This window comes from Lepisma saccharinum, chromosome 4, assembly GCF_977018435.1.
Source record: "Lepisma saccharinum chromosome 4, izLepSacc3.1, whole genome shotgun sequence".
NCBI lineage: Eukaryota > Metazoa > Arthropoda > Insecta > Zygentoma > Lepismatidae > Lepisma > Lepisma saccharinum.
The window spans coordinates 37,421,400-37,447,468 of record NC_139232.1 but is presented as its reverse complement, the minus strand read 5'-3'; the positions used below and the strand labels follow the sequence as shown (position 1 = coordinate 37,447,468).

At 38.2% G+C, this 26,069-nt stretch overlaps 1 protein-coding gene across 1 annotated transcript in view; it reads right to left on the bottom strand.

The window, feature by feature from the left end:
• Window positions 1-14,939, bottom strand: part of AP-2mu (adaptor protein complex 2, mu subunit) — a 78,933-nt gene extending 63,994 nt beyond the window's left edge. The window contains exons 1-3 of the mRNA XM_083121631.1: window positions 14,829-14,939; window positions 3,910-4,126; window positions 2,150-2,312 (exon numbers count right to left, since the gene is read on the bottom strand). Of these exons, the coding sequence (XP_082977757.1) occupies window positions 2,150-2,312; window positions 3,910-4,086 (340 nt within the window). The 5' untranslated portion in view covers window positions 4,087-4,126; window positions 14,829-14,939. The remainder of the gene's footprint in view (window positions 1-2,149; window positions 2,313-3,909; window positions 4,127-14,828) is intronic.
• Window positions 14,940-26,069: the final 11,130 nt, after the last annotated feature.

Genomic DNA, 26,069 nt, shown 5'->3' with positions numbered 1-26,069 from the left:
CATATATTAATAAAAAAACTCCTGCCACAAGGTCCGTTACAATGAAAACTGAAGCTGTACTTTAAGAGATTTAGATTTGCATTAATTATTAATGCATGTAAAAAATATTCTTAAGAAATAAAGTGAACAAATCTTAACCACAACTCAATACAATTTTAGATTTCCAAATATTCAATTTTATCAAATCACTGTACAGGTATATAACAATGCAAGTTCACTATACTGCAAAAAATAGCAAAAGTTCTTGACCTAAAGCATAATTTCTTGACCCATCTGTTGATTTCTTGACTTTCTTCACTGGTAGATACCCTGTTATAATAACAATTAATCTGTGATGCAAAATAAACACCTCTCTAAAGCCTACATCTTCAAAATATCGGGTGATTCCCTTGCTAGAAGCCCCAAACTTTTGTCTATAAGGTAAAACTGCCAATTACTTAATGTTTGTCTTGAAAATGTGTATGCACATACCTTCAACAATATAAAACGGGATCTAAACCCTCGCAATAGGTTTGGACTCTTCCAGTGACCTTCATTTGTTTTGTTCCGCGACAATGCATCTCGGTAGTGTTGGCTCAAATGTATAGGGATTACAATGTACAAATCGAAGAGCGTGTTTTCCTCATTCGTACATACTGGCTAACTGGTTCATTAAAAACATGTCAAAGGACATTTCAGACTAAATTTCATGTGAGACATGTACCTTCAAAGTATTGTATCCAGAAATTGGTAAGAAAGTTAGAGACAAAACAGGATGTAAAGAGCGGTTACTGGCATCACCATCAAAATCATTGTGAAGACTTTCCCAAGAAACTGATCTCCCATATTCGAAGTGTCAAAAAGCTGCAAAAAAAAAATCAAAACTACACGCTTACCTTGTGTCATGTGTTCAAAAATTGCAACCGACAGACCATGAAAAACGTGTGCAATTTTGTTTATGGTTTCAAAATTTTCTTACTCAGAATCCTGGGAATATAGACCTCACTCAGATGAAGCATGGTTTCATCTGAGTGGCTATATGAACTCTCAAAACACACGTATATGGGCAGAAGAAAATCCTCGTGCAATACATGAACAGCCTTTGCATTCTCAGAAAATTGAAGTGTAGTGTGGAGTGTCTCGTAGGCGAATTATAGGCTCTATTTTTTTTATTTTTTTTAATGAACAGTTAACACAAAAGTCTACCTGGGAATATTCACTGAGTTTGTCAATCAGTTAACAGATGAGATGAACTAACTGATCGGTATTTCCAACAAGATGATGCAACATATCACACAATCGCAGCCCTGAAAGGAGCTATACATCAAGAGATTAAAGTCATTACCGACGCCACTTTAAGAAAAGTTTTCCAGAATTTGGAGAGACATGTACAAGAGTGCTTGCATGTGGAAGGGGACCATTTTCAGCATCGGATATGAGCAGAACCTGTTTTACATTGTTGAAGGTATGTGCATATAAATTTTCAATACAAACTTTAAGTAAATGGCACTTTTATAGACAAAAGTTTGGGGCCTCTAGCGAGGGATTCACCCTGTAGTTCATATAAAGCATGTTAGTGAAGTTGGAATTATTACTACAAGAACAAGCATATTTTAGTCCTTCAGATGTGCTGCATTGTCCTCCTCTGCGGCCGTGCGGTCTAAGGCACCTTGCTTTGGACGGCGGCTGCGGGCGACATGGGTTCAGTCTCCGGCAATTTTCGGCCTGTGTATAGGGCCAGTGGCAACCCACCAACATGAGGAAATTGGGGAGCTTCGAATGAGTAAGCGTAATCCGGTCACGTAGATCTACTACAAGGGCTGGGGATACGTCGGGCTGACCCCCCGACTATTCCAATCCTGGTTGAAGATCTCCACGCTTAGAGGTGACGAGGGAAAGCGTGGGAGGGAGACAGGCAGCCGGTAGGTAAGCCAAGGCCCTTCATGGGCTGTTACGCACAGGATTTTTTTTTTTTTTTGGATGTGCTTCATTGGGACTCAATTATAATTAGATGATTTTCCCTGAGTTTTTACTTTTCTTGAAATTCCCTGAGAATTCCAGGTTTTTCCAGGTGTGTGGGAACCCTGAGATAAGTAGTAAACTTTAATTACCTGCATGTTACATAACCATCTCCCAACAATCGACTGTAAGACAGTACACAAATACATACCATCCAGGAGTTCATAGATCAATACAAAGTTGTTCTTGATATTTTCTTCTGAGATTTTTCCAAAGTAAGACTGCATCACATCGATCACCTTCAGCAAAAATTCAAAAACCATAGAGGCATTCACATTTTGCTTCGTAACAGCAGCCAACCAGATATTAGCTCGCTGGAATATGAAACAGAACAGCTTCAATTAATTTCTCCAACTTTTTCTTAAGTAAATGCTGTAATAACAAATACTCAATAATTTAAGTTACATTTTGGAATGCCTTGAACACGATTTACTGATTCCCAGGTGTTACCGAAGCAAATGTCTTTGCATATGATCTAAAGAACCAAACTAAAAAAAAAAATGTAGATTTTACTAGGTTACTCCTAGAACAAAATAAATTCAACAATTTCTACATCTTCTTGGTTGTGATCATTGTTTGTTAACATAATTAATATTTGTAAAACTTTCTTGTTTCATTTGCATCAAATTGCATACTAGTAAATCCATCTTGTCTGTCCACTTCTATGGAAAGAGGACACATTGAAGATTTGATTTGACATAGGAAAAAGTTTTAAAACTCCCTTTTGATTTGCTGTAACTTGAAGTTGGTGCATTATTTTTATCCATAATGAATGCATGGGAATCTGAAAATTCTAATTTGTCAAATTTATCAAACATTGTGTCCAGTTTGAAAATCAACTTGAAAAATCGCTTCCACTTGCAATGTGGGGAGAAATTCATACTTTCTTGTACAGTCAGGTTTCTCTTTAGTAGCAATGCTCATTCCGACGATATTGAAATAAATGCACACCTGGTGCGAAACTGTCACTCTTCGCCTTAAGGTTGAAAATTTGATGACAGCGCCAATTTATCTCCACTTGGACAATCTATACACTTTATAAACAAAATGCACAGTATGTATGCGTGAGATTACTTTGTGGTGATGCAAAAAAATCTTAAAATTGGGCTGAGCTGATACTAATTGGAAAGTAGTGGATTGAAATTAATCAACAGTGTTCCCCGATTATTTCTTGATATTAGGGTTTATCATGGGTGTCTGCAAAATGCATATTTCACATTATTTTTCACCAGCATTACAAATGAATATTTGAAAATAAAACAATGGTATATTGATATCGCATTAGTTCTCCAATTGAATGCTTACATATTTTACTTTCAATGGATTTGTTACAATGCGAAGTGTTCATGACCGTACATTGCTTTGTATTGGTTTAAAGTGGTATTGACTAAAAAAAATCAACATTAACATATTAAGAACGGAGAACATCACCTCACATGAAACCGTGAGACTAATTATATTTTCAAACATGGAAAAAGTTTTAAGAAAAAGAAATGGTCACATAATGAAAACATACAATCTTACACAGGGGTATAAAACCCTAAACAACATGGAAATATGTTAGCAATTATAAAAAAAACAACTAAAAAAAAACATGGAGTACTTGGGCAGGGATCAATATGTCAGGTGTGTAACAAGTGAATTTAAGAAAATGTGTTATTAATAGTAGCAATGCAATAACAGGTACACTAACACTCCATAAAATTCAAAGATTATTTCACACTTGTTTATGAAAACCCATAGAAAAAGTAACCTGTGCAGAACTGAGAGCATTAAAATGGACATATATTTGAAAAAGAATTTTCATGATACATTACATAACTTCAGTGCAATGATTTATCACCCTGTCTTATTTAAATGTTTGATAAAAACTATTGTTAAGAGGAATACAATAAATATATTGTACACTACCTTAATGTGGAAAAATGATGTCCTGGCAATGTTAGTTACTGGTGATCGAACCTGCTGTCTTGCATGGATCACATTCACCCTGAATGCATCCACAGCATTCCGGCCAATGTCATCTCTATATACACGGGATATTAATACTTCTCCTTTGTGATTGTATACAAAAAGCCCACCAATCATGATGGTGCTATATCTTGATCCAAACCTTAATAAATATAATCTGGAAAAAAATGCATTAGAATAGCACATCATTATATAGGTATAATTGACTTTTCTTTATGTATGAATTTCACATGAAATAAAACATTTTCTTTTATTGAACACATTCAATATTATTGATACTTACAAGTCAAGTTTTGGTACCTAGTCATTTTAGCCAGTTAACATATATCTTCCCACTGTCCTACACAGACAAACTATATCTAAAAGTTTGTTGCAAATCTACCTCATACACATAGTAGAAATTAGAATTTATATTCTTTATTGATAGGTAAAGCTCAGCCTGTGGCTCATCTACCCCTTAACTCGCAAAAATTTTACAGAAAAATATAATATAGGGTGATTCAAAAGTCTCTCGACATTTTCCTTTCATTGCTGATGAATGGTTTTCAGGATGCTATAATATACATTGTTGTTTTGCAGCACAATGGTGTACCACCCTATTTTGCCAGAATCATTTGGGACACCTTGCTGAACCTTCCCCAATAGGTGGATAGGCTGTGGTTCACCAAGGCTTGGTCTGACAGGCCTGACTCCCCTAGACTTTTGTGTCTGGGGTTTCATTAAATCTTGGGATTACCTAAACTGATACAGTGGGAGGGAGGGTCACCCACGGTGACCACTCTAGGACCATGATAAAATTCAAGTATAATTCCTTGTTTTCAAGGCAAACTTTCCAAGAAATCAAGGCTACAAAAATATATGAATTTTGAATTTGAATTTAAAATTTTGGGTTTGTCAGCACTAAGGCTATTTTGCACCCATCACATTATATGGGGTCCAGCCCCTTATCGTTTCACAGAACAACTCTAACGTTGCAGTACTAAAATCATAAAATATTAAAATCTTCTGACTTTCGTTAAGGACAAAACACAGGACAACACAAACAAAATTATACTAGCCATGCGGCCAGTCGCCAGAGCCTCATTAGTCTGCAGTCCAGGGTGTACTATGTGGAAGTGAGATTGACTATTGGGTGCACTAGGTGGAAGGAGCACCCCTTACACCCCAGCTACAAAAATATGTTTTCTCTATTTCCACCTTGCGTATTACAGACTCTCCCTACAGAAATACAGTATATTAACAATATAAAGGGTCTTTGTGATTCCAATGTATCCAAAAATTCTGATTGAAGTATATTAAACAGTGTATATATATATCTAAAATATTTAATTTGAGATGCGGAGTTTACATTTGCAATTTCACATACCCAAGACTCGAAATACATCTAAAAACATAAGTCACAAATGTTACGGGATATACTGATGTATGAAAATGTCAATTGTATAAGAATTTCAAAATCAAATTTACCTAATCAAATTCAAGAGATATGATCTTGCAATAATCTTCCGTCCCCCAGATAGTTTATTGTTCCACAAAGGACACTAACGAAGCAAACAGATTGAGAGAATTTTGATTATTTTCCTTGTAGCTTTCCTTTATTTTCCTTCCTTGATAAAACTAAAAGCTAAATGTGAAAACATCATCTTAGGGCATTTATAAATATGAATAAACTCAATGTGATTTGGATTAATAAAAGTTGCAATTTTTCACGTCTACGGAGAAAAATTCACGTAGAATAAGGCATAATTCCCAGAATTCAAGGAATTCCCGGTGAGTAGCCACCCTGCCACCCCAACTATGTTGGAGCATGTGTACACAGAAGAGAGGTGCATGCTATGCTTAGACTTACAGCGGCACCACTTTGAAAAGTACCGAGTTTGTCTTCTGTTCTAGACTCCTTTTCAGCAGCAGTAATGTCAATTTGTCAATAAAATGCTCTTTGATTAAAATGCCAAGACTAGTGAATCACCCAGCACTACTATTATAGATATAAATATTCAATTGCAATTAACCATACTAAATATTCCAGTTTCACAAATTGATTGATTGATTTACTTCCCTTTTCTGCCATTTTTGGCTTATCGGAATATGATTAAGGATCACTCACAAAGAACACCCATGCCCAGAATGGGATTCTAACCTGGGACACCTGACATCGTAGCATGCTGTGTTAACCACTCCACAATGGAAGCAGGCATATAGCAAATTGTTAAAGCAAGGAGTGAAATTACAGTTTTCGAGCAACTCATCATTTTAAATTACAGTGCTTGAACAAACGATAAAAGGAAACAGACGATAATGGCAGAGCCTTGGAGTTTACAGTTTATCTGTACTGGATGTATTTCAAGCAGAATTCGAACCACCAAAAAATACATTAACAAATTGATTCCAGATAGGTTGGTCAAGTAAATGAACACATGCAAACTACACTTGACCAAAGGTTTACGCCCCCTTTCTATTTCCTTATAGTCCAGATCATATGGATCTACACTGTAAAAGAACTTCATTTCTCATCATTATCTTTTTTGTCGACTGGGGAGAGAATTTGAACCGGAGCGAATTTACAATACCGGACCCCTCTCTGATTTTTGTAATATTTGTAATTGAGGCCTCCTAATAACGAAAGTTAAAATTTGGGGGTCATGAGTAGAAATTGCAAAATAAGAGAAATTGAGTGGTCCTTGATCGGGACAGAAACCCTGGATTTCTCCACGAAAACAATGTTTATTGCAATACTTTATGTTTTAGAATGAAATTAATGTATTCCTGATATAACTACGACCCCAAATTTTAACTATGCTTCCCTAACCTAACCATGACTGGTTTGTGGGGCTATGTGTGAATGGTTTTTGGGGCTATGTGTGAATGGTTTGTGGGGCACCATAAAAAAATGCTAGTTTCGTAGCACTTGAGCGACATATTTTAACTACAACATTATTGACTATGCGAAATATGAACGAATGCTCTGTATTATTAATACGTACCCAACTAAAAGTTACTAAAAAAACTTACGAAAGAAAGAACTTTATTTCCTACCTTCAAAGTCGCCATCTTCCTCACACCATGCAGATTACTGAACAAGTGAACCCTACATTGAACAAATATGGTTTCCATGCTTGTATACTGAGAACGATCTTGGTAATTGAAAAGCTTATTTTGCAACTTCTACACGTCAATTAACAATTTCAACACGTCACCCACACATGTTAACCTCAGATACTTCATCAGGAATACGGATTTCGTGAGTATAAGAAGTAGGATAGAAATTACGGATGGGTCCGGTATTGTAAATTCTTACCGTTTGAACCTATGAAAAATTACCGCTATTTCCAGATGGCACAACACTGTCATTCATTTTATGCAATGTAACCAACATTTTACACAGTAAAAACAACAAATGTACAGTAAACCCCTTTACATTTGTATTTAGCATAAAATATTTGTATTCTGGCTTTCAAGTGCATCATGTATCATTTGATGTAATAGCTGCTAAATCTGATCATGGAGCAAGCCTTGTGTAGTGGTTATCAACCATTGGGAGGCCTGAGAGCGGTAAATTCATTTCATAAGTTTGATGTCCTGCTCAAAAATTTTACCCTTTGTATTTTTTTGAACTTTATACATTAAAATACACCCTTCAAATTGAGGTATGACTTGAGATGACCGGACCCCTCTCCGATTTTCTTTATATTTCACATACTCACTACTTGAGGCATCCTAATCATGAATCTGAAGTTAAAATTTGTCGGTCACGTCTAGAAATTGCGAACCATTGGCATTAGCCTCACGAACCATTGGCATTAGCCACAAGAACCATTGGCGCTAGCCCCATGGACCATTGGCACGTGGTTAGGTTAGTTTCGGTTAGGTTATGCAATCATAGTTAAAATTTGGTGTCGTGTTAGTATCAGGATCTAGAAATTGGAAATAATTGCGAACCATTGACGCTAGCCCCACGAACCATTGGCACGTGGTTAGGTTAGGCAAACATAGTTAAAATTTGGTGTCGTGGTAGTATCAGGAATATATATATATTTGGTTGCGAAACAAAAAAATTCCCGAAAATTGACAGTTTCCATTCCGAAAACGAACGCCTTATTTTCGCTTATTTTGCAAGTTCTAGACATTCCGACAAATTTTAACTTCAGATTAGTGATTAGGAGGCCTCAATTAGTGAGTATGCCAAATATGAAGAAAATCAGAGGGGGGTCCGGTCATCTCGAGTCGTTCCCAAATTGAATATTAATAAATAAGGTAAAAATCTGATATTCCCCGGACACCTATAACTTCTTCGTTTTGTCAATTTTTGACATTTGTACTTACCTATCTGCTTCGTGGAACATTCTTTAAGGTATATTCACATTTTTCGTCCCGGAATCGGTGGGAAATTTAAATTAAAAATTATTTTTGTTTGAAATTTTTGAGTCCAAATCTCCCACCGATTCCGGGCTCCACTCCTGGACCTACCACCCCCAACCGCTAGCACGGCCCTGCCACCGTTCCGCTCCGGCTCCCCAGCTTTATCTATAGAGTCCCTGTTAAAGGCATGTTAGAAATTGGTCGAAGTCACCTGCCCACAAATGAGCCCCAAACTTTTAAATTTGAATAAATCCGTTACATCACACAAAACACCTTCCAGGTGTTGGACAATGCTACAGGAACTTATTACCGTAAGTAGTTTCTTCCGTAAAAATGAAGAAATCTGTCCGGGGAATATCAGATTAGTACCATCAATAAATTATGGTGGCAGGAATATTTGCAAAAGTTCCTTTTTGTATCTTTCTGTGGACTGTTTTAATTCCTTTCTCGAAGGTTCAAATTCACTTTTGCATTAATTTCCACTTCTCTAAGACTTTCAAAATTCTCGAATAAAACTTGCAAAAATCAAACATTCGAAACTGTGACCAGCGGGTAGTACAAAATTTTGGGTCTCACTGCAGAACATGGGCTGCTTTTTTCCTCTAAATAGACTAACAAAATTTATATCCCCAGAAAGTACGTACCTTCCACTTCCATTTTCCGGTGTTCCTTTTACGATTACCATTATATTATTGCACGTAAAAAATATTTTTCCTGCTGCTAAAAGCAATGCATTTCTCCATTTGTTCGCGTCCATATTGTTTACATGCTCAAGTGTTGTGCGATAAGTGAGACCCTTCGTTTCGCGGCATTCGAGTTGATTTGTCGCTCTGGATTACACCCCCAGACGTACAGTTTCTTTCATTATTTCAGACGAGGAATGCTTACAAGGTCAGGTTGGGTTCCAATAGCATAAATACAATGAAAATGTTTTTCCTGCTACTAAAAGCAATGCATTTCTCCATTCGTTCATGTCCATATTGTTTACGCACAGTTTCTTTCATTATTTCTTCGAGGAATGCCTACAAGGTTAGGTTAGGCCTGTTAGGTTAGGTTTCATTAGCATAAATACAATGACTAATTATTATTTAGGCTAAGTGAACTAAACCTAGCTAATTAACAACATAGGCATTTTTTGCTTTCACTAGATTTGTGCAGGAATATGCCTTTTCCTTCGTTGCTACGATTTCAATACCGCCCAACCAGGACACGTTTTTCTGGGTTTTTTAAAGAAAAAAAAAATTCCGCACCTTAAAACTTACTTTTCCCGATTACTAACTACAAAACGTTACCAAAAAATTATGAACCGCGTTCCTCCTAAGCAGCCCATATTCTGCAGTCTTACCCTTTTTATGTAAGGAACTTGCATTTTGGTAAAGCAACAACATTATGCTGTTGTTTTCATTATGTACACTACCGACAAAAAGTTTAAGACCACCATGAAAAACGGCCAAAAAATCAGTATGGAGTGCTGTGTGGAACCAACGGTTCCTGTCCAAGAAAGGCGTGACAATGATACGCATGGAAAATGCAATGTAGTCTAGTTTGAACCTCGCAAGATGCAAAAACAATTTTTTTTCCGAATATGTAGCATGTGGTTGGCAAAATGGAAAGTGACAAAAACGTTGCTGAAGCTGGCAACATTGCAGCTGTGTGCGTGAAACCGGTCATTACGGTAGCCATTCTCATGTGCATCCTTATCAGTGGCTCAGGGTCAGTTGCTTTTCATGCAGGTGACATTGCGAGCCCATTATTGTGTGTGAGGTGTGCAAGGTAAGTGGAGCTGAGTGAAATGGTCCGTCATCATGGGGAACAGACGATTTTGGTTGAAAAGCGTGCTGTGATATGTACACTGAAAAATGAAGGTTATTCGGAACGCGAAATAGCAAGAAAACTAAATATTTTCAAGACTGGTGTTCATTGTGCATTGGACAGATACCGTAAAACCAACAGTCATGCTGATCATGCACGTAGTGGAAGAGATCGTGTAACGTCTGCAGCTGACGATAGATATATTACAGTAACTAGCAAACAGAACAGGCACCTAACAGCACCAGTCATCGCTGCTTCCCTGAATAACAGCAGAGTGACGCCTGTGTCTGTGTCAACGGTGAAGAATAGGTTGCGTAAAGAAGGGATGCATGGCAGAGTAGCTGCTAGAAAGCGATTGTTACGACGTGTGAACAAGACGAAACGATTGGCCTGAGCTAAAATGCACCAAGATTGGACTGTGGATAACTGGAAACGGGTACCCTGGACCGACAAATACAAATATGAATTATTTAGCAGCAATAGGTGAACCTTTGTGCGTCGAAAGGTCGGCAAGAGAATGAAAGTGTAATGGTGTGGGGATGTTTTGCCGGACACCAGACGGGGAACCTTCATAAAATTCAGGGAACATTGATAAAAGAAGGGTATCATCAGATATTGGTGCACCATGCCATCCCCTCTGGTCGTCGTCTTGTTGGTAATGAGTTTATTTTTCAACAAGATAATGATCCCAAACATACATATAAATTGTGCATGCGGTTGTAACGCAAGGCAACAGAAGGGGCATTAGTTCTCATGACATGACCACCACAGTCTGCTGATCTTTCACCAATTGAACTGCTATGAGACCAAATCGAAAGGGACATCAGGAAGAAGGTACCCAGCAACACTCAACAGCTATGGGAAGTCATCAACGATGCCTGACGTAACATTCAACCATCTTATCTGGAAAAACTATTGGAGAACATGCCACGTGTTTCCGCTGTTGTCATTAAGGCCCATGGCGGACATATTGATCAAAGCAAAATATGAGGTGACATTAGTATGTATAGTGGATGTACGTATGTTTGTACATTGTCAAGAGGATTCTTACATCTGTTTCTTGTACATTAATTATGAAATACATATAATTCTACTGATTTTTTGCACTTTATCCTGGTGGTCTTAAACTTTTTGTCGGTAGTGTACCTGCAGATGGCACGAGTGTTGGAAGTCACGTAGTCTCGCCAGTGTTTCAAAAAGTGTTTTTTTTTTACGAGAATTCTTTTTTAACTATGCTTGCCGGAAATGGTCTGTGGGGCTATTGTGAATGTTTTTTGCGGCTATCCGTCAATGGTTTGTGGGGCTGTCGTGAATTGTTTTTTGGGGTTATCCGTCAATAGTTTGTGATGACATAATGAACACGAAAGTAGGTATTTTTCGGTTAAGAAGGTTGAAACACTGCATACCCACTCCAAATCGACAAAACACAAGCACGACGTTCCATGACGAGTGCACGCCATATTGTCTGCAACCCAAGCGGAACAAGGAAGACAAATAATGTAAGTATTGACATGTCCTATATTACCATGTACTGTAATTTGTACACACCGGTAGTCCTTGGACGCAAATAAACTAAACTAAACTATACTAACACGAAAAGTTGACACTATTTTATGGGAAAAGGCATAACATCACCTTAAAGAATCTTCTACAATGCAGAATAGGTTAAGTATCAATGCAAAAATTAACGAAATAAACCAGTGAGAGGTGTTCGGGCGATATCGCATAATTAGCATTTTTACCACACGGCAAAAGCACAATCACATTGCATTTCTGTATATTTTTCTTGTCATAACCTACTCCAATTTATATTTTAAAAGTGAGCTAAGCAATATTTAGTTCTTATTGCTACAGAGTACATTAAAATTTCGGTAACCACCAAACGTCTCTAATTCCCTTATTTTCGTATTTTTCACATTGATACTTACATATTCTGCATTCGTAAGGATTCTTCTATTTCGCGTTTCGTTTTTTGCAGGCAAATAATCTCAATTTTCGAAATATGGAGTATTTTTATTTTCTTCGCTTTTGCTTGCGTTACACGCGATATGGCGGAGAAATCTTGACTAGCGTAGTCCATGATCAGTGGTTATGCAGTGTTGCGACCTTCTTCATAGCAAAATATCTAGGTACTAGTATGGAGAATACGTAAGTATGAATGTGGAAAATACGAAAATAAGGGAATTAGAGACGTTTGGTGGTTACTGAAATTTTAATGATATGGATAACAACATAGGCCTTTAGCCTTAAAATAAACTTCAGTCTGCTGACGTCAGAACGCAAGGTAGCAAGAGTGTTGTGCGATAAGTGATTGAAATAAAACAAAGCAACTGATTGTGAAACAGGTACACGTCTCATACTCTCACTTAATGTCAAAGAAAAAGTCTGATGAACTTTGCATTTTTTTTCGACCTACTCGGAACGAATTGACAATATAGAGAAAGGCTCCAATTTTGTTAATTTTCGGTATACTAACAAATTTTGGCCTCCTAATCAGGAATCTGTTGTAAAAAACCGGGGGTGACGTCTGGAAATTAAAAAAAAAAGGCGATTGAATTTTTGGTACTAGTTTACTCTCCTTCCTTCGGACAGATTTCTTCATTTCTACACAAGAAACTACTTACCGTAATAAGTTCCTGTAGTATTGTCTAACATTGAGAAGGTGTTTTGTGTGAAATTCAGGTAAGTTTTCCGTATCCTGGAAACGGCTTTCTTCAAATTTAAAAGTTTGGGGCTGATTTGGGGGTTGGTGACTCCGGCCAATTTCTAACATGCCTTTAACAGGGAGTCTATAGAGAAAGCCTGAGGGGAGCGGAGGTGGGGCCGCGTTAGTGGTTGGGGGCGGTAGGTCATGTTCCGCGAAGCAAATAGGTAAGTACGAATGTCAAAAATTGACGAAACTCGGAAGTTATAGGTGTCGTGTGGTGGGTGTGTTGTGAAATTGGTGCCGGGTGTTGAGGATCCGGTGGAGTTTTTGGTTGCACACGGGGTGGTGAAGAGAGGAAAGGAATGTGCAAAGTGTGAAATTGGAAATAATTGCGAATCATTGGCGCTAGCCCCATGAATAATTGGCACGTGGATAGGTTAGTAGGGCTACGCAAAGGTTTCAATAGTGAAAAAGATAGCCCCACGAACCATTGGCGCTAGCCCCACAAACCATTGGCGCGTGGATAGGTTAGTAGGGCCACGCAAAGGTTTCAATAGTGAAAAAGATAGCCCCACGAACCATTGGCGCGTGGATAGGTTAGTAGGGCTACGCAAAGGTTTCAATAGTGAAAAAGATAGCCCCACGAACCATTGGCGCTAGTCCCACGAACCATTGGCACGTGGATAGGTTAGTAGGGCCACGCAAAGGTTTCAATAGTTAAAAATATAGCCCCACGAACCATTGGCACGTGGATAGGTTAGTAGGGCCACGCAAAGGTTTCAATAGTTAAAAATATAGCCCCACGAACCATTGGCGCTAGCCCCACGAACCATTGGCGCTAGCCCCACAAACCACTGGCGCGTGGATAGGTTAGTAGGGCCACGCAAAGGTTTCAATAGTGAAAAAGATAGCCTCACGAACCATTGGCACTAGCCCCACAAACCATTGGCGCTAGCCCCACGAACCATTGGCACGTGGATAGGTTAGTAGGGCCACGCAAAGGTTTCAATAGTTAAAAATTGGTTTCGAAAAAAATATTCGTAGCCCCACACACCATTCTCGGATAGCCCCACGAACCATTGGCGCTAGCCCCACGAACGATTCACGGATAGCCCCACGAACCATTCACGGATAGCCCCACGAACCATTCATAAATAGCCCCACAAACCATTCACGGATAGCCCCACGAACCATTCATGGATAGCCCCACGAACCATTCACGGATAGCCCCATGAACCATTCACAGATAGCCCCACGAACCATTCACGGATAGCCCCACGAACCATACATAAATAGCCCACGAACCATTCATAAATAGCCTTAGAGATACTGGGCGAAAGGGGGGGGTTATAGCCCCCATCAACCTCACATTGAGCACGCCACTGATCCTGTGCACGTCATGTTGTCGCAAGTTCGTAATCAGAAATGATGAACAGTAACTCACGTTTATTTACGTTCTAGAACTGTTACACAGTTACAAAACCGCGTATTTGGAAACACTGACCGGTTGTTACGTCATGAAACGCTCGCAAATATTTGGTTCACGTAGTAGACGGACATCGAGGGAACAGCTTTCGTGCATTGGAGTGACATTAATGTCGAAAATTGCATGATTTACCGGCAAAAAAATTTCAACGAGGTGAAAACAAACTTCCAAGACCTTCCTAAAGTATAAATAAACCCATTTCGGTAAGTACTTTCTCCTGTAAAATTGAAGAAATACGTTTTGGGGATACGAAAATTTTACCCAGAGTACAACCCCTTCTTTTCCTGGGCACCTATAATCACTAAGCAAGTCCAGATACTTAGAGATTACCATGCTCATATTATATTAACAGCAGTGTCCAATAAATTCGGTAGAAATATAACGCATTTTGCGGGTATGCACAAGTCACAGGAAGCAGTGTCCAATAAATAGGGTAGAAATATAATGTACATCTCTATTTTTCGAACTGATAAAATACATTTACACGTTCGACTCACATATAGAATTCAAAATTATTCGTATTTTCCTTATCAACTAAAAATAATGAAAACTTACATGCAATATATAGTTTTTATCTTAATTCATCTTACTAGGAGGGAGGCGGAAACCTAACAACACAGCAGAGAGCCAATCTCAATTCCACAGGACAAACACCATTGATATTTTTCTTCTTCTCTTCATATCGCTCATAACATCTCTAGCCAAGCCAGTGGGTTATTCATTCACTGCCAAACTTTTCCGCTAGAGGCACCAACCTTGATGTGTGCCTAAAGAATTTCGTTCGTCATTTAGTTGCCCTAAGCTTTAGATTGGGGTGCGATAGGATGGCTATTCAAACGTTAATTTTTGGGCAGTGTCTGCTGCCACGTTCTTTTTCTGCTGGAACCTCAAAAAAGATGCGCGTGGCAGTAGACTCGGTTTTTGTTTTATCGTGATTTCATCATGCTATGTATGCAATTACGTCTGTAACACATACTGTGAAGTTGTAGCAATTACTTTCACAAAAATGTTTTAAGATTAGGTCTCTCAGCATTCTTCTAATAATAATAGTAGGTTAGGTTAAGTTCTGTTCGCATTAAAATAATATCGCTAAATGTTTTCTAAAGATAAAGGTTCTAAATTACCTGTACATTCATTCCCACTAATCATAAACTTACATTTCTCTCGTCTTAATCTGTTCTTAAGATTTGTAACATCATCTTAGCAGACGAATTACGTGGCAGCAGCAAATTTGACGCTTATTCTTACTGCTGACACGTGCGGGGCAGCAGACTCGGCCTAATTTTAGGGATGTGCGGGACAGAATTTTTTGGGTCGGGACGGGAAAAATTCGCAATTTCTCGACAAGGTCGGAAAATTTTCGGGACTGGAAATGTTCAAAATTTTCCGAAGCTATGTAAATATCGAATTCTACGTCATTTTCACTTTAAGTGATTGTTTTCGCATTTCTGGTACAAAAACGAACAACTTTTTATATGTTCCAGACATTTACAATGCAGAAAACGTCGAGAATGAACGACTTTTAAAAATGATCATTCGGAATTTCCCGACTGCTCGGGATCCCGAAAAGTCGGGGAAAATTTTTAGATGCAATTTTCGCAATTGAAAAAAATATAGATTTAATAGGGCACAAATAATTTCACTGGACGCCATGGCATTCTATCTCTTTTACAACTTTTTTTAGATCATTCGGCGCCACCGCCTCTAGCTATAGCTCTGAACTTGACGAAAATAGAAAAGCAGATAATGCGAGCCAAGCAAGCAAGAAAATTTTTCTTTTCTCTCGATCATGGTCGCCAATATCTCTTCAGTTTTCTACAATATTCAGGCATTCCAAACGTTTGGAAATTTTGCATCAGTCTTGCCCAGTCTGGCCAATTCGCGCGGGCGCAAAGCTTGCTTCACCGTTGTTCTGGCGTTTGGCGGTTTGGGGGGGGGGACCAGTAGGAAGACCAAGACGAGGACGGAGGGATAACGTTGAGATGGACCTAAAATAAATCGGCGAGTATGGGAAAAATTGGATTGATCTTGCCCCGAATAGGTACAGATGGAAGACTTGTGTTACTGTAGTCATAAACCTTCGGGTTTAAGTATGCTAGAGAGTATAATATAGTTTTAATTAGCTCTGCATTGAAATTCCAGAAGTGTCCCTTTTCTTATTTCATTACAATTTTTATATACCTGTTATCTTCAAATATCAATATGGTATACGAAATATCAACTTTATATTCATTCTACTAATAAGATGGAATCACAATAATCACTACAATACTGAAGTGAATAAATTTTAATAAACCAGTTATGTATGAAAAAAGCTACAGAATTATTCAGTTACTAATGAATGGCTTATCCTATTTAGAAATCCTCGTCCCACACATAAATTTTGCCACATTAATCAACCGAAAATATCAACAGAATCTGTAGATGCAGTTGAAGTAAAGAAAAAAAAGTTATATCACGAAGTATCCAGAAGACGATTTTGTGTTTGTTTTTAAGCCCACTTTTATGCTCAGATAGGTTAATCGGGACTAAACCTACAGTTTAACGTGTAGTCAGAACCCGTGTGCATTGTGTTTCCACCAGAGGAGGGGGAAGTCGAACACAGGAACTCTTCATTATAATGCGACAGCGTTATGCCATTGGAGAATAATATACAGAAAGAACTCGCACCAAACGTGGAATTTTATCACCACAGAAAATGCGTCCATTTTAAGAAGATGATTGCCTAAGACAAATATTTCAGACTTTCGGAAAACAACGTCATTGTTCACGGAATTAGCTGCCTGATCCATTAATGAAACGCTGTGCAATTGAAACTACCACCTCAACTTTCTAAGAGCTATGGACTAATGAAACTCCATTTTTGGAAGAGTAAGTTGTGGTTGAGTTGTTTCATTTTAAGTCATTTTACTGCTAATTTTGATAATGACGACGATAAGGTTCAATGGTGATTAGATGAAAGTAACGAAAGGGCGAAAACAAACATGCTGACACTCAAAATACAAACCCTCATAAATTATTACTTCGACAGTGGTTCCAAGCGCCAGGGACTCGTTGCGCTGAAAGAATAAAGTTTCCAGGGTATAGAGGTTGACATTCTAGTGTGTTTGAAATGGTCACACCATACAACCCAAGTCATCTATGAAAAATAGATGAATTTTAACTGGCACGGTAGGCCCGTAGCTAGAGGGGGGCAGGGGGGGGGCAACTGCCCCCCTGAGAGCCTGCTTTGTCCCCCCTGTGAAAAATACAGAACACATTCCTACCTGGAATTCTCACAAATTTTTACAATTATATCATGTGTTACTCTAACAACATAACAAAGACACTTATTGATTTTGTGATTTATTAGGGTGTATGGGATTCCGTATAATGTCGTATCAGAATTGGGGGGAAAAATTCCCTTCCAAATTCAGACTTCGGGTAATGATTTCGCAATTTTCAGTATCTAGAACAGTTGTGACATTTTGAGTAGTCTTGTATTAAAGGTAACCTAATGTGTTCGGATGTTTTTCTTGAATGTGTTGCCCTGAACTTGGAACTGCTTACATTTTTATTTCCAAAGTCTACCTTTTGGTAATAGTGATTCATGTGGTAGAGAGAGGGAGTGCTGGATATTTGATTTTTGTTACTTAGCGTTGCTTTTCTGCCTCATCTAGCTTATCGCAACAATGAGTGATGACGTGAAATTGATGAAGAGACACTCATATACAGTGCCGCAACTACAGGGGGCAGAGGGCATTGTCCCCTCCCCCCGACATTGGACGGAAGGTCCATTCAAGGGGAAGCAAACATTGAAGTAAAAAAACAAGACTAGGAGAATCTAAGAATAGCAGGACAATTGGATACTCATGATGGAATTAGTTTTTACGTGTTCCTTGCATTTTTCTTTCAAATTTTATACAAATAAAAATACATTTCGTAAAATTTTCTTGCTCGCTCCGCTCGCAGTGTCTGCTTTTCTTATAGAACAAGCTCAGAGCCATAAATAGCTGTGAGGCGACGGGAGTCGGCCCTGGCAGCCAAACGATACATATGAAAAAAAAAGATATCTTTAAAAGAATACCATGGCGCCCCGCCCTATTAAAACAATTTCTTTCTATGAAACTTAATATGAAATATTAATGATGACACTGTAATCCAAGAAGTCATTGATCAATCGAGGGATTCCTATTTGTTTGTCAGGTGTCAAAACGTGTATTTCAAATAGCAATATAATACTGAACAATTCACACAATATTTTGCAAAATGGTTAACGTAACCAGTAGGCAAACATTGTCTGTAGTGATGCAAGAGTCTCCCCTTTGAAGGAAATAGAGTCCGTGGTGAACTAATGTGAATTAATGTTTTAGCAAGTACAAAACTGTATTACAAAGTTTTACAGAATTCATCAAAGTGTAGATAATATGTAACAATTATTATTTAATTAATTCGATTCTTCTTGCATAACACAACACAATGGTGTTGTTGGATTCTCGTTAGATTCCTTTGTGCGTAAAGATCTTGCATACTGGAAACTAGAGGAAATCATTATGAAGCATGATTTATAAAGGGCTCCCTTAATCAGTTCTGCAGAGAGGCCCAAGCTGTTGGTACATATTAATCATCTATTAACATTATCGACCTGTAAATATCAAGTAGATACAGTCCCTATTAGCCTATTTATGTTAAACTTTATATTCTTTGGCAATCTGGAAAAGTCATTATCGTAATATTGCTATTTGATGTTGCTCGAAGTTTTTTTTTGTTCGTTGCAGTTTCAAGATATCATCCCTTTTCTGTTACTATCTCTTTTGAGGGAGGGGGCAAGTGCTTCTATGTACCCTGCCAATGCGACACAATATATTAAAAATTTGCCCCCTCTAGGATTGACTTCGCCCCCCCTACAAAGAATTCCTGGCTACGGGCCTGTGGCACGGTGATCAACTTCGATGAATTCATTTGTGTCCTTAATAATTTTGTTACCTCAAAAAATAAGTTCATGTAACCATACGTGTATTTCTTCTTCCGCATTAGTAACATGACAGTTGAGAAAATGAATAGCAACTTAGCTAATAATCTCTTCAATTCTGAACAGATTTTTCAATCTTACTTGTTTATTACTTATGAGTGATATTTTGTCAAAATAACCTTTCATTAGCCTAGGAATATTTCATGGACAATGAACAAAGAATTTGTTTTCTGTGTGTGTTTTAAATCATTCCTAATAATACGTTCATTTTATTCCAAACATTCAGTGGCGGCGATTAGGAGTAGCGGGAAGTGGGGGATGTAGTTCCCCCGCCACACTTTGCCACTTTTTTGCCTCCCCCCCCCCCCGCTATGGCCTCTTTATGCTAAGCCTTTTCTACCAAGAAAAAGTATATTGTCCTTGCCTTTCAAATGTTGGTACCCAATCGCCGCTACTACAAACATTCAGATAGATTTCTCAGTTGTACAAGCCTTGTTAGCTAAGAAAAGTGACCCCCAAGGAGTAAGAAAACTCTTTCAGTCAAAAACTCATACGATGAAAATACTATGCTCAGGAACATGCATTTAAATTACGAGAAACTTCGCGATTGTCTACCATCGCACTGTCGCCGAATACATAAAATCAAGTATGTGCCTTGTATTTGCAACACAAGCTTAAACTCAACTTACATTTATTTCACTGTATTAACATGCATGAAAGAATGTGATTAGAATGTACGGCTGGGGTATGGCTGCGCATGGGTAAACACTTCCTTGAAATAATTGTGTCCATCAGAGACAAAGCGAAAGGAAATGAACAAGATGCGACCATAGATTAGAAAAGATAAAGAGGAATACAAGAAAAGGAAAAGGAAAAGAAGTAAGAGGAAAATCGGGAGTGTATACTATAAGAGCACATATAATATATACATATGGTCTTACATTTATACTGCCCACCCTAATCTATCAATAAGATCAATAAGGAGCTTCTGTCCACCCGGTCGAAAATTTCTGGCGCCGCCCCTGCGTATCGTAATCCCCGTAAAGTATTTAATTACGACAGCTTGTCTACCGAAAGTAACTTTTTCCTTAGCTTTACTGAAAATCGTTAGTCCAAGAAAATGGAATAGAATCTGAATAGAATGATGCATCTACTTAATACAACACAAATACTAAGTAATAATATAGCCTATTATAACTAATAGTATCAATGAATATAGACAATATAGGGACATCGGAACTTATTTCGGAATGGAGCGGGGGGGGGGGGGGGCAAGTTCTTAAATCCACCAACATTTTTTCTAAATCTATTTTCTATTTTCATATATATATATATATATATATATAAAAATTATAGTAATAATTATATATTCAATTTATATACATTTTATATTAAATTAGAGATGCTGCTCCCGTTGTCCTCTCCGCTCTAGGTAATATAATTGCACAAACAAGCGGTTATAAATACATTAACCAGTCAATCGATGCTCTGTTGAAGTATTTAATTTCATTTATTATTACTGTTAGCTAAACTGTGATGGTATGTATACGTTGGGGCAATACCAGCTCCATTGAGGTCACATCACGACCTAGAAGAGGGGCTCCATTTAAATATAGAACATTTCCAATGGCTAGAACAAAGTTAGAAGAACGTAATGACTGAGAATAGAAACCAACGTTTTGAGAAGCCCTTGCATTGCGGGTTTGCGGGGTCCTTATAAAATATACTGTTCTGATTTCAACACGATTATCGGAAGTGAGTTCCCCATCAAGAGTAAGACCCATAAAACTTACTTAGAATCTCCAGACCATTGCTTAAAGCTGAAGCTAAGGAGACACTCAGCATACGTAAGAACATCACATAACTCCACAGAGGATTACACTGGGTGTGGGTCCATGTGCCAGAGCCCTGGCCTGTGCATCGTACTCCCGCGTGGAGGGGAGGGGCAGAGTGAAGCATGCTTTGACAACTGTTCAGTAAAACTGAAAAACTTTTCTCAGATAAAGAGTACAATTAAGAAAGTCCTCTTTTCAACTGCGGCTAGAAGATCACTTGCTTGGGATGGTTCATTTGGACAGCTCTGATTAACTGACAAGATGAAGAAACTTAACAAAAACATGAAGTGAATCATGTTTTTCTTGAAATCGAGTTTCACACATTGGCAATGTTTTTTTTTATTGTCTAGTACAGCGGGATTTATTTAAACTCCCGGAAGGCGGGGAGTGAAGAGTAGTAGAAAGGTAGAGGAGAGGAGGATATTATGGAATAGTCGGGAAATATGGAATACCAAGGTTTTGGCTCTATTCGGTGCTGCTATCACGTGAGAATACCATGAACTACTCAAGAAAGACTCCCATGATGCAGTGCAGTGAGAGCTGACCGCTTGTTGTTGTGTTACCACTCGCTACAGAACAAAGTGTGTTTCGTGATTTTCAAGAGTTTTTGCAGGTAAGTTTTCAAACATTTTAACCTACTAGTACACATGTGACTGGAACATTGATGTTAAGCATAATATACACTAAAAGAATTGTAGTTTGTTATACTGTGGTCGTTTTTTAGCTGACAATGTTTTGTCCATCCGTTTAAAGATTAATTTTCCAAGATGGCGTGTCGGGTATTATAGAATACTAGGTATTTCATAATACCCGACGTAAAAGTATAGTATTCCATATAACCCGACAAAATATACTGAATAAAAATTTAGTTAAAAAATGAGTTTTGAGTATAATATTGATAGCTAAACAATAATTTTTACTACTTACATAAATACTAATATAGCCTAATTTAAAACCAAAGTACATTTTTTTAAAAGCTAAATCCATTTGAATGAGTTGAGTTTGAGTTGGTTTTTTAAGTCCACTTTATGCACAGTAAGGCTAATCGGGACTGGACCTACAGTTTAAAGTGGGATCCAAACCGCTTGTGCCTCCACCGGGTATCGAACCCGGGACCCCTTGATTACAAGACAATGACGCCACCACTACGCCATGGGGAAGGCCCTCATTTGAATGAAAACAAAACACAATTTTTCTGTTATTTGAAAATTAGTCTACAGTCTAGACCTACAAATAATTTGTTTTAAGATGTGTTTTATCTATTTAAACCTACCCCCCCCCCTTAGTTGCAAGAGTTCTAAATAGTCTGTTTTTTTTTTTTTTCAGATATGCCTAGAAAGAAGGAAGATGAGGGAAAGAAGCCAAAGCTTTGGTGTGAGACGCAGATGGCTAAGGCTATAGAAGCTGTTCGTGAGAAGAAGATGGGGTACCTTAAGGCGTCCAAGGAATTCCAGGTTCCCAGAGCGTCTCTCTTCCGCCTTGTCAACAGTAAGGAGAAAAATGCAAAGGTAGCAGCCTCAACTACTCTTGGCCGTAAGCCAGTTTTTCCTAAACAACTAGAAGACAAGTTACAAACATATTTAGTTGAGATGTAGGCCATGTTCTAGGGGCTCACAAAAAGGGATGTCTGCAGTCTTGCCTATCAACTTGCGGTTCGCAATAACATACCCCATCCATTTAAGGACGAAACTGCTGACAAAGACTGGTTCTACGCTTTTATGAAAAGGAACCCGAAACTTTCAGTTCGTAAACCCATGGGTACATCTTTTGCCAGGGCCAGGGGATTTAATAAAGAAGAAGTAGACAAGTTTTTTGACCTGATCGATGTTGTTTTAAAAAAAAACACAACTATCCTCCTAACAGGATATTTAATGTAGACGAAACTGGTTTGTCTGTGGTGCAAAGTAAAGTTCCTCATGTAGTAGGCCTAAAAGGAAAGAGACAAATTGGGTCCCTTACTTCAGCCGAAAGAGGTTCTCTCGTAACCATCATTCCCTGTATGAGTGCAGGAGGTGACTTTGTCCCGCCTCTTGTGATATTCCCGAGGAAGAACATGAATGAACAACTTCTTAGAGGTGCTCCACCAGGGACCATCGCATCGTGCCACCCGTCTGGTTGGATACAGACAAACATTTTTACTAAATGGTTTAAACATTTCATTGATGTAACAAAACCCTCAGCTGAGTCACCTGTTCTGCTTCTCCTTGACGGCCACACAACCCACAAGCGTAACATTGACGTAATTAGTTTAGCAAGGGAAAGTCATGTTACAATTGTATGTCTACCTCCCCACTGTTCGCATAAAATCCAACCATTGGATAAAACCTTTATGAGTCCATTAAAGTCTCACTATAGTGAGGAAGTGAGATCTTTTTTAAGGCATAGCTCAAGGCCCTTGAGTATTTTTGATATGATGGAACTGTTTGGCAGGGCCTACCTTAAAGTACAACGTGGGGACATAGCAGTAAACGGCTTCAAAGTGACTGGTATTTATCCTGTCAATAGAAATGTTTTCAGCAGTGAAGATTTTATTGCTTCTACACTCACTGTTCCTAGGCCTCAGACTATGACACCCACAACTGACCCTCTTCCATGTTCGTCTACCAGCTCTGATTCACCTCAACCCTGTTCTCCCAAGAGTCCTGATGTGGTTGTCCCTGGTACGTCTAAGTCAACAAATTTTGTCCTACCCATAGAGATATCACCACCACCTCCAAAAAAGCAAAAGTCAAATAGAGGCAGGAAAGCTGGATCTTCTTCTATAATAACCTACTCCCCATATAAAACACAGTTAGAGGATGAACTGAAAGAAAAGGACAAAAAGAAGGAACCAGAAGCTTCAAAACAACAAAACAAACCGAGCATTCAAAGACCCCCCGTTCAGAAATTAAACTTAGACCGACCTTCTAGACCTAAACCTAAAAGAGATGACTCCAGTGTTAGCAGCGATGCATCGATCCATTCTGATGTATCATCTGTAATGGACTTCATGCCCTCAACTAAAGAACCGGAAAACAAAGACGCTGAATGTATCTTCTGTGACGGAAAATTCTCCGAAGATCAACGCGGGGAAATTTAGATTCAATGCTTCAGCTGTTCTCTGTGGGCTCACCTTGACTGTACCGGAGCAGAGAAAGAAGATTATATCTGTGACTTTTGTAAATAGACTCGAAGCAGAAATGAGTTGCACATAATCTTAGAAATATGGTTTTTATAGTTCAAAATAACTATGTTTTATGAAGTCTCATTAGTTTTTCAATGGTTTAAACCACCTATTCCATATTACCCGACTATTTTATATTAGCCTCCATTTGTAACTTTTTTTAAAATATGTTTTTTTTATAACAGCAAAATAAATAGTATTTTTCTTACAAGTGACACTTCATTACAATTAGTTATAGTATGTACTCATGATGATTTTGGGTATTTTATTCAAAAACTAGTGCAGTTATTTTTAGAAATGTAAATGGTATTCCATAATACCCTCCTCTCATCTATTGTTTCACCGACCATCCTTGTAGGTATGCCTAGTATTTAGCCTCAGTTGTGACATATTTTGATGATTTTGATGATTTTTTTATGGATTTTACTGCCTTTGACGATGTTCTAGCCCTATTTTTTGCTCAATCTTGTTTTGAGACTTTTCTTGTAAGGTGGTGGAGCTCATCTTTGTAGGTATGCCATGATCTTACGTGATATAACTTAACCTATTCACTTTTTTACAGCCTTTTACGGGTTAAAATAACCTACAAAGTGTAAAATGATTGTTTCTACGCAACCCTCGTAGGTGGACTTAGTATTTAACCTCAGTTGTGACATATTTTGATGATTTTGATGATTTTTTTAATGGATTTTATAGCATTTGACGATGTTCTAGCCCTATTTTTTGCTCAATCTTATTTTGGGATCTTTTTGGTAAGGTGGTTCAATGTAAACGCCTACGGGCCCTCAGCGTAAACGGCAACGCCCACGATGTATGTCGTGGCAATAGGTTCAATGCCCCCACGACTACTTTTGGAGGAGGGGCTTCGCAGTGTTGCCAAATTACTCCACAAAAATTTCACAACATGATATTTCACAGGCGAAGCTAACCTACAAATAGAAGTTGGCACTACTCAGTATTGCCATAAATTTCTATAGTAGAGCGATTTTTTTTTTAAATTTTGCCATATGATATTTCACAGGCGAGGCTAATCTACAAATAGGAGTTGACAGCGATCTATGCTGTAATATTTTGTAGTCTTCTAAGATGATAGGTATGCAGTAAGGTGGAGAGTTAGTGAGTACGCTAACTGGTAATAGTGGTGGTGCAGTGTTGATGCTCTTGTTACCCCCCCCCTGTTTTTTTTCTAGCATACTGATCTATTGCATGCTAACCAAAAACTCTTAAGCAATATTGGGAGTCAGGTTCGTTTTTTTTGTAATGCCACGGACGGAAAAATGCATACCTCTGTCTTCCACATGTATGTAATGCAATTTGAGGGGAATGGGGTCAATTAACCTTATGGCTGACAATGTTTCTATAAAATAACAATTCCTATGAACTCTGTAAATTTCCGAGCATATGTTGTATTCATATTTTTACTATCTTCGAGTGTACATTACAAATTCGCAAACAGATTTTGGCTATCTCGTACCGTTTAAGAGATAAACCTACTTCCGGTCGCCATTTTGAATTTTTGAGCATAGGTTGTGTTCACACTTTACTTATCTTCGAGTGTACATTACAAATCTGCAAACAGATTTTGGCTATCAAGTACCGTTTAAGAGATAAACCTACTTCCGGTCGCCATTTTGGATTTCCGAGCATAGGTTATATTCACAGTTTTACATATCTTCGAGTGTACATTACAAATCTGCAAACAGATTTTCAGTGGTCAGAAGTAGCGCGGTACTTGTAGCGTCGCTACAGTAGCTAGCTACAAAATTTGTAGCTGTAGCTGTAGCGAAGCTACATTTTGAAAATTGTAGTTGTAGCGGTAGCGAAGCTACAAAATTCCTGTAATTGTA